Source organism: Eurypyga helias, unplaced genomic scaffold (genome assembly GCF_000690775.1).
Source record: "Eurypyga helias isolate BGI_N326 unplaced genomic scaffold, ASM69077v1 scaffold1902, whole genome shotgun sequence".
NCBI classification, from domain to species: Eukaryota; Metazoa; Chordata; class Aves; order Eurypygiformes; family Eurypygidae; genus Eurypyga; species Eurypyga helias.
This window is the reverse complement of record NW_010234079.1, coordinates 497-10,294: the sequence shown is the minus strand read 5'-3', so window position 1 is coordinate 10,294 and position 9,798 is coordinate 497. Positions and strand designations below refer to the sequence as shown.

Below are 9,798 nucleotides of genomic sequence, written 5' to 3'. Positions count from 1 at the left end.
TTTTTAAGTTAGTCATGCTGTCCACCGCAGAAACCACAAACCTGGATGGGATGGACACACTGAGACCTGATGAAAACACCAGGTTAATAAACTGTCATGTTATTTAACATCTGCTGTTAGACACCTTTGCTTGACAGCTGTAATGCCCTGCTTGGTAAGAGAGTAAGGGTTACTTTAAGCAGCAATTAGGTAATAGGCTCAGGTGAGAAGAGCTAATTGTAGGCCTTAATAATGACCTATTTGGCACAAAAAGCTGTGTGTGAAGAAAGACAGAGGGCCTGTTATGCCCACCCTAGGCCCATTGGACCAAATCTCTCTACAGCAGCAAAATTTGTAGACTTAGTGACAGGCTCATAGAATTTTTCTCTTCGCATCCCAAGAAAGTCCGAAGAGGAAAACTGCATTTTTTTTCCCCAGGTTTATAGACACTTATGTCACAAATAATGTTGGTTTTAATACTGGAAACGAGTAGTAAAGACAAAAATGCATCAAAAATTTAAATATTAAACCCCCTTTATTTTCTGCAGGAATAGAGCTTTGCTGAGGCAACAGTCTCAAGTGTTGTAACTTTTGCCATGTCTGAGCTCACTGCCATTCAAGACCTACAGCAGACTTTTGAACTGGGTGGTAAGTCTTAAAATACAGCGTTAGTAGATTTGTAGGGACACTCATGACATTTCTGCAATTGCCAAATAATTTACCAATTTCATACAGGACTTGTAAATCACTTTGAAAGACCTCTCGCTTGATAACCAATTACAAAATGTGCAATCCAGAGAGGCGACCTAGGCAACGTTCGCAGGATTGCACCCTGTAGAGAAGCAATGTTTCTGGAGGATACAGGACAAGCCCTGGTGATTGCAGAGAACACAAAGCAGACGGGCATGCTCTTTTGTTACAAAGACAGCACTGTAATTAGAAGGAAAAAAAATGAGTGTGTTGCAGAGCCTCTGTAAATAACCCATCATATTGTGACTGACCTTTATCTTCTTTGGGAATTGTCCAAAGCATATGCTGTGCTTAGGGCCTGAAAGGAGTTAACAGGTGGAAGGACAAAACAGGCCTGTTTCAGGGGTTATGGGTATCGCTTACAGCACTGTGCTTTAGCAGACCAACTTACAGGCAGCTACTCCGTGAGTTCCCAAATTTTTCTGAAATTTGACTGGTTTGCAACCTGGTATATAGTTGGAGACCAGCTCTGTAACTAGCGTTGCTTGATCCTCTGTTCCTTATCAAGATTCCCGGAACAGTTTGGAACCTGTCTGACAGAGAACACAGGTAACAGACTGTAAAGCTATCCATTTGCTCCAGTCCCAGACTGAACTGGGGGTGGGGCCACACTTTGGATTAAAGGAAAATACATACAAGTCCCTCAAGTAATCTAGTAATTGTAATAGTAATCTAGAATAGACTGGATTAGTTCAGCTGGAAGGGAACTAGTAGACTGTACTGTGAGCTCTAGATCCAAGGGATGGCACACAGGCAGAATAAGCAGAAAGTATTTAAGCAAATTAATGTCCCTCAGAATGAACTGTCAGGGTCCTTCTACTGTAGTGGTATCCTGTGCACTACAAACAGTTAATAAGATGAGTACAGGGGAGTGGATTTCTAGTCTTGTGATACCATTTCTTGAAGAGTACAATACAGTGAAATAATGAGCCAGATTCTGCTACTTTCACAGCAATTTCCTTGTTGAAGTGTGTTTCTTCAGTGTATTATTAAGGGTACACCCATTACCCAGCTACAGGCTGCAAGAGGAGCAATGCTGAGCAGATAGCATCCACCAAACAGTTATGAGGTTTTCCTTTTACTAACCAGCAAAAATATCACTACATAAGATGGTTCTTTGCATTGGAGCAGAATCATCCCAAAAAAGAGGTGGGCCTGTTCCTTGTAACAACAGTCTTAAAAGATTTTTTGTTTCTAGAACTAAGTGAAAGGAAATGCCTTTCATTGCAGAAGTAATTTTAATAAGGTCAAAGGTCACAATAAACTATCAGAACAAATGTTAGATGAACAAAAGATTAAAGAGTAAGTGTGGCCTCATTGGACAATGTGTATTACACACTTCATTACTCATTTCAAAGAGAACTGGGACACTTTTTTAATTTTTAGCAACAGTTTTACAATTGTCCATCCTACATCCTTATTCTGTCCCCTCTACTGCTTCCCCAGATGCAGGAGTTGCATGTTTCAGAGGAGCTTGCAGCTAGAAAGGTTTAACTTACCTTTACTGACTCAATTCTTACTCTTTTGAACGAAATTTTAACAGGTTTTATTTTCTTTTAAAGCTTACTCTAGAATAGGCAATAATCTACAACCTAGCTTTGGTAGTGGTTGATGTACCATTTTACAGAATATTTGCTATTCACACAATTTGCATTAGATGTTCAAAGCACCATGACTGAAACAAAATTTGTATGAACAGTCAATGAGGCTAAAAAGGTATTTTAGAACAACCACTGAAAGCCTTTACTGTATCATAGTCACTTCAAGTGTTGTAAAGTAGTTTTCTACAATCTTCAGCTTTTCTTCGGAAAGCAGGTTTTCTTGCTTCAATTGTCCGATAAGTGCTTCCAAGGACCTGAGTCTCCCCAAAGTCTTTATCTCCTGCATTTCAAGTAGAGTGATCTTCGAGTGGAGCTTTGAAATTTTTTGCCAAAGGTGATCTCTGTCTATGTCTTGTTTGCAGTATGAATGCTCAGTTTGTAACACTTCACTTCCACTGTATGTATTCATATACGCAGATTTATCTGCTTCCGTCTCTTCTGTGTCAAGAAACTCTTGCTTAATAGGCAGGAAGGAACTGTTAACTATTTCAGGCTCTTCTGGACTCTGGGCTGGCACAATGATAGCAATGACAGATTCCTCACTTCCACTGAACTGTTCAATGGCTTGTGTGACTGTACTCAGTAAAACTGTGTTTTCACCCGTCGGCTGTACTTCAACAGAACAGCCTACAACATGAGAGCTGGGATTTTCAACTGCATAGTCAGTAATTGAACCTAAAGCATTTTTCAGTTTCAGAGATGAATTCAAGTATTCAGGGCCTGTAAATTGCAAGACTGTAGCTGTACAACCTACCGGATCCTCTATGGAAGTATGAACACTGGTAGCTTTCATGGTCTGAAGTGCTGCTGCCATTAAAACAGGATTGGATTGATGTATATGCTGCTTAGATGAATTATCAAGAATGATACAGTCTGCCTGAAAGTCCTCTCCGGTTTGAAGCTGTAGCTTCTGAATTTGTAAAGGTTCACTCAATGCAGTTGAGCAAACTACTTCTGCTTTTTCAACTACATTTTCTGCAATTATAGGATTTTTCTTTGGTGTACAAGGTTCAAGTGATAGAGATTCCTTTTGTGAGTCTACATTTGTGTCTCCCAGGCTTTCTCTCTTTGTCTCTTGCGGGGTCTTCTGAGAAGCATCTTTTTCCTGGAGAAAAACAAACAAACAAACAAACAACGCTGTAACTAAGAAATCACTTGAACATAATGGGGCAAATCTTGTTCTATAATATAGTACTGAATAACTAGTCATTTAGATGGTGTGATTCAAAAATTACACCAGAGAAAATTCATGTGTGTGTCTTCCATAACTTTGCTTCAGGTCCTAAATGTTAAAATATTATTTTAAAGCTCTAAAGGCAATAAAACTTTTTTTTTTCCCAAACTCTGAGGAACTTTGTTGATTTAAATGAGTCATCATAATTTTAAAAGCACTTGAAGAGAAGCAGCTAGACAAATCTGTTTGAAGAAGACCAGCTAGCATCTCCTATTACCACCTCAAACATTGCATTAAGTATACGTCTACACAGCACAAGACTTTGCATTCAAGAAAAAACAGTTTTAGCCAGTTATGACAAACTTTTAGACATGCAGTCCACTGCAAAAATAATTTAATAACAAGAAGCTCATGAACACAGGCTTGCAGAACAGTGAAATGTTTTCATGCCCAAATACACAGGCGGATTTTTAAACAAGCAAATTCTGACAACTAAAATTCACAATTCATAAAAATGGAGAACATTTTTTTGGATGGCTAAAAATGTTAACAGAGGGATAAAATTTTATCAGGACTTTAAACAGAAGTTGTTACTGAAAGAGGGATAATTTGAAGCTTACCCTTTTTTAGCCACCTTCTTTTCCCCTCCTCCACATGAACTGCATCATCACATGATTAGATTTAAGATCAGTATCCAAACAAGCTTTTTCATATGTCAGTCAGTGAAATAAAAATACACTAACACTGAGCATCTTATTTTTTTTCTAGTAGGCTTGATTATGAAGAGACCAAGCTACAGAACTGGTACTCATGTTAGGCCTGTGGACTAAACAACAAAACCAAAAAAATCCCAGAACAAAACAAACAGAACAAGAATCAACTTTAACTTTGCTAACTAAATATAGGACAGGCAAAACAAAAGGGTGGTGGGGTGGAGAGAAGAGGTCAGGCTGAAAAAAAACCCCAGATTATGAAGGAAAAAATAATTTTAAAGTGTATGTGAGTAAGGACAGCTCTTTCCCAGGTCTTTGTGAATATTCAGTCTATGTAGAAATTTCAGTTTTGGGGCAACTACAGAATCAGTAGCCAAGTCAATGGATACTGTTGATTTGCTGAGGTGATCACTAACAGGATATGTGTAGAAGTTTAGGAAAGGGCAGTCAGAAGAGTGAGATTAAAAAAATTAATGCCAGTGAGAGATTTGAGACCCCAGGAAAGCAAGTTCACAGTATCACGGATCTCAAGAACTGGCATCTCTTTTCTTTTAATAGCAGGAGGTGATGGATACACTGAAAGGAAACACAGGATCTTCTTTTCCCAAACTGGATAAATTTATCCAGGATTTCCCATATATATGGCCAATGCAAAAATAATTTAGAGATGCCATTGCTATGTTCTTGGCAACACCACTGCATCAAAAGTTTGCTAACTTCAAACTCTAGTGTCCACCTTTGTAGGTGTACCATGACTGGCCTATGGTCACATGCAAAATGAGAGAATGAAGAAGTAAGGAAAAGCCATCTTTTCTTTGGGGGGAAATCACAGTTTCTCAGCAACTGCACATAAGCACAGGGTAGCAAAGTCCAGTTCCAAAGGTAGCGATCCTTATTACAGTGACAGCACAGGAAAGCGAGGATATATTGAAGCAGGGTGGGAGGGTGGAAGGAAAGATATTTACTGCTGAGTTACTACTGCCATAAATTGCAGGATTTTCTGTTTTTGTGCAAGATTCATCAAGATTGCTTTTCACTTCAGAGAGTCAAAAGCAGTCTGGGCAACACTTGCAGCTATCCAAGAAGACAGTGAAATTTATAAATGAAATATAAATTATTTTGTAGAATTAATTAGCCACACATCTCAGTTTCAGCAATTTAGCCTTGATAGTAATTCCAGTCTTTCCTTTTCTGCCAACTCAAATACGACGATCCAGAGGAAGACAGTTGTCGTTGTTGAAACGGACACGACATACAAAGAAATGTGCACAAAAGCCAAAAGCTAAAAAAACCCCTTTATTGTTTACACAAGCCCTTTTTATATCTTTCTTAAGAATGTGTGTCCATACATGATTGGTTCACTCAAAGACCAACAGTTCATGATAGGATGATCTCTTCTTTGTTACATCTTCAATAAACTTCTACTTGCGGAGGCAGTTCCTTGATCTTGTTTACTCAGCTCTTCTCGGGACTTTCCTGACTCCTTAAGGGTACACGGTTATCTGCTCAAGGTCAATGTTAAGGTTGCATTCCGATCCCTCGGACCAGCCGAGATTTCCCACAGGCAGTTATGGGCCAGAAGAGAATTAGCAGAGCTTTGATGAAGGTAAAGTGCCTGTGTATCACAATATTTTTATGTAACCAATAGTACAACTCTGTGCCCACCAAAGCTGTTCTGTCACTCCCCTCCTCAGCTGGGTAGGGGAGAGAAAATATAACAAAAAGCTTGCGGCTCAAGATAAGGACAGGGAGAGATCATTCAGCAAGTACCGTCATGGGCAAAACAGACTCGACTTAGGCAAAAAATGAATGTAATTTATCATCAGTCAAAATCAGAATAAAAAGTAAACTAAAACTAAATCGCAAAACACCTTCCCCCTGCCCCTCTCTTCTTCCTGGGCTCAGATTCACTCCTGATTTCTCAACTTCTTCCCGCTGAGCAGCACAGGGGGATGGGGAATAGGGGGTTGTGGTCAGTTCATCACATGTTGTCTCTGCTGCTCAGAGGGAGAACTTCTCACATTTCTCCTCAGCTCCAGCGTGGGGTTCCTCCCATGGGAAACAGTCCATCATGAATTTCTCCAGTGTGAGTCCTTCCCACAGGCTGCAGTTCATCATGAACTGCTCCAGCGTGGGTCCCTCTCACAGGGTGCAGTCCTTCAGGAACAGCCTAATCCAGCCTGGGTCCCCTGCGGGGTCACAAGTCCTGCCAGGAACCTGCTCCAGCCTGGGCTGCCCATGGGGTCACAGCCTCCTTTGGGCATCCACCTACTCTGGCATGGGGTCCTCCCCAGGCTGCAGGTGGATCTCTGCTCCCACGTGACCCTCCATGGCTGCAGGGGCACAGCCTGCTCTCTCCCCATGGACTGCACCACAGGCTGCTGGGGAATCTCTGCTCCGGCGCCTGGAGCACCGCCTGCCCCTCCTTCCCCACTGACCTGGGTGTCTGCAGAGTTCTCTCTCACATCTTGCTCACACTCTGTCTGTCTGCAAAACCTAGTCTTCTGGGTTTTTTTCCTCCCTTCTTAAACATGTTATCACAAAGGCACTATGACTGCAATTGGCTTGGCCTTGGCCAGTCATGGGTCCATCTTGGAGCCAGCTGGCATTGGCTCAGCTGCAGGGGAGGCTTCTGGCAGCTTTACACAGAAGCCACCCCTGTAGCCTCCCAGCTACCAAAATCTTGCCATGCAAACCCAGTAAAATGGACAGAATTTTTTTTTTTTCAAATAAAACATGAATATATTACAGATAATTAGAACATCTGCATTACATAAATAGCTGGTTAGCTTTGTACTAAAATAAAATAAAATAAAAAACATTACCTTATCATCTGGGGAAGAGAAAATTGTTGGTACAGCAGTGTGTTTCAAGTATCGTATACCCCACCGCACGTCAAGGGAATCGGGTGTAAAATGATCGCTGCACAGAAGTTGGTGCTTACTTGGAGTCCATGCATCTCGCTTCATATTCCGCAACCATTTTTCAAGTCTCTCTTTATCATGAAGTGGGAATCTTTTTAGAGCCAGTGAAAGAGCAAACAAAACCACAAACAAACAAAAAGTAATTTTTTCCCTTCTTCCTTTTAAATAAATAATATCTTCTTGTTAAATATCAGTCTTTCTTTACTAAAAGATTACAACAATACATTTAAAAAAAATTTAATATGAAATGCTAAACAGGATGTCACTTTGTTGTTAATCCAATACTGTTAAGAAAGCAATATTCCTTAGAATCATGAGCAGTAATAATTAAAACAAAAAATCTGGTTTTGTGGGTATGAAACTAAGAGACAAGATTCATGTGGTCATTAAACCTGACCTGATCATAACTGCAGATTGTAAGAAGCAGTAGCTGTTGGCAGTATGACGGACAACAAAAACATCCGGATGTGAACAAGTGCCTACAGCCTCTTTACAAGAGCCACTTTGGTTTATTCCCTAAATAGAAGTGGAGCATTCCTAAGCCCCTTTTTCTTTTCCCTTAGTTATTTTCTCCTTTTAATTAACAAGCACTTCTTATGGCTATGCTTATTACCATACATTTACGGAACTTCAATGCACAAAAAACCTGGTTCTGCAGTGAGATGTGTTGCACAACAGAAGCTGGGGAGAGAGCCTGGAGTGCCCAGTGTCAGCCGAATGCTATGAAAGGCACCGGTCAGGCTACTTCTTGGCAAACCCTAGATTCCACCCCCAACTCCCTGAAGCCACAGCTTTCCTCTAAAAGTCACACATGGCAATGACTCTCTTATGCAGGCTCACAGTGTTCCAAAACTGCAAACTTAGCTTGTTTTGAGGGGAAGATACCTGAGATTCACAGGATAAACGTGCATGTCTTCACCCCTTCCCATATCTTTTGAATTTGTTGCCATTTAAGTTGTGAAGTTATAGAATCACAGAATGGTTTGGGTTGGAAGGCACCTTAAAGACCATCTAGTTCCAACCGAGCTGCTCCTGCTTCAATACCCCTTCACTCAACAAAAGAAACTGTTCTCTGGTGTAAATAAGACACAAAAAAAGGCAAATGGGGAGAGGAACTGGACAGAATTTATTCAGGAGCTGCCACTGCTGCACAAGTCAGAGAGGTGAAGAAAGAAAACGAAGGCAGGCAGTTAGACCAGCTGCAATTAGGTCACAGTTACAAAGTTCAGAAGGGGCTCAGACCCAATACCACAGAGCAGCAAAGGCCTTTTCTGGGGTAGTAAGGGGCAAGGTAATAAAGCTTGCAATTCACATCAGTAGCAGATGCTAATGTAGGGCAAGAGATGGCTATCAATCAAATCTCAGCACCCCTTCTACAGGGCCATGATAGTCATAATGCAGCACAATGGCTAGATAAAACAGCTGTGGTTTTGCAATCATCTTTATATTGATGCTATACCTCTGAATATAAATATGTATCTGCACTCAAATTTGGTTTGATCATCCATGTGGCACTCACATTCTTTAAAGCAATATAAATACTTTATTTCTCCTCATTTTGATGACTGTTTTATGACAAATTACATATTAAGCGACATGCTAGGAAAAAGAGCTTTCCTTCAATCTAAACTACAATCCCTTTCAAAGCAGACTTCCTGTGGGTCTTCCTACCTAGCCTTCCTGATCTTGGAATAACAATGAGTACTCAGCAACTGAAACAAAGTAACTTAGCTTGGGGTATAAATCTTACCCAAACAGATTTTGAAGCTAGTAGAAGCTACCAGAAGCTATTTTGAAGCTACCAGAAGGCCAACCGTATCCTGGGCTGTATCCAGAGAAGTGTGGCCAGCAGGTCGAGGGAGGTGATTCTGCCCCTCTACTCTGCTCTGGTGCGACCCCACCTGGAGTGCTGCGTCCAGCTGTGGAGCCCTCAATATCAGAAGGATATTGACCACTTGGAGCGAGGGCAGAGGAGGGCCACGAAGATGATCAGAGGGCTGGAGCACCTCTCCTATGACGAAAGGCTGCGAGAACTGGGCTTGTTCAGCCTGGAGAAGAGGAGGCTCCGAGGAGACCTCATTGGAGCTTTCCAGTATCTGAAGGGGGCCGACAAGGGTACTGGGAGAGGACTTTTTACAAGCGCCTGTAGTGACAGGACAAGGGGTAATGGGTATAAATTGAAAGCGGGGAGGTTTAGATTAGATATCAGGAAAAAGTTCTTCACAGAGAGGGTGGTGAGGCACTGGAACAGGTTGCCCAGAGAAGCTGTGGATGCCCCATCCCTGGATGTCTTCAAGGCCAGGCTGGATGTGGCTTTGAGCAACCTGGTCTAGTGGAAGGTGTCCCTGCCCGTGGCAGGGGGGTTGGAACTAGATGATTTTTAAGGTCCCTTCCAACCCTAACCATTCTATGATTCTATGATTCTAGTTGTAAAATTTATTCTTCAATTTTTTCTTAAATGCTACAAAATTCCTTCCGATAACAAATGCTTCTCATACTTTTATTCAACCTACTTATATTCACATTTATTTCTTAGGGTTGAGAAACACTGGTTTGAACTCACCATCCTGTAACAGCCATGTAACCACAACAGTACAGAGGTTACTGCGGGCCTGGGGTGGTGACTAATCAACCAGGTGGCTGGATAGTACCATGCA

At 41.4% G+C, this 9,798-nt stretch overlaps 1 protein-coding gene across 1 annotated transcript; it reads right to left on the bottom strand.

The window, feature by feature from the left end:
• Positions 1-2,308: 2,308 nt before the first annotated feature.
• Positions 2,309-8,091, bottom strand: THAP5 (THAP domain containing 5). The gene is made up of 3 exons (XM_010161933.1): positions 8,027-8,091; positions 7,043-7,232; positions 2,309-3,435 (listed from the first exon to the last, which is right to left on the bottom strand). Exons 1-3 carry the CDS (start codon positions 8,089-8,091, stop codon positions 2,473-2,475), a joined length of 1,218 nt encoding a protein of 405 aa, XP_010160235.1. The 3' UTR covers positions 2,309-2,472.
• Positions 8,092-9,798: the final 1,707 nt, after the last annotated feature.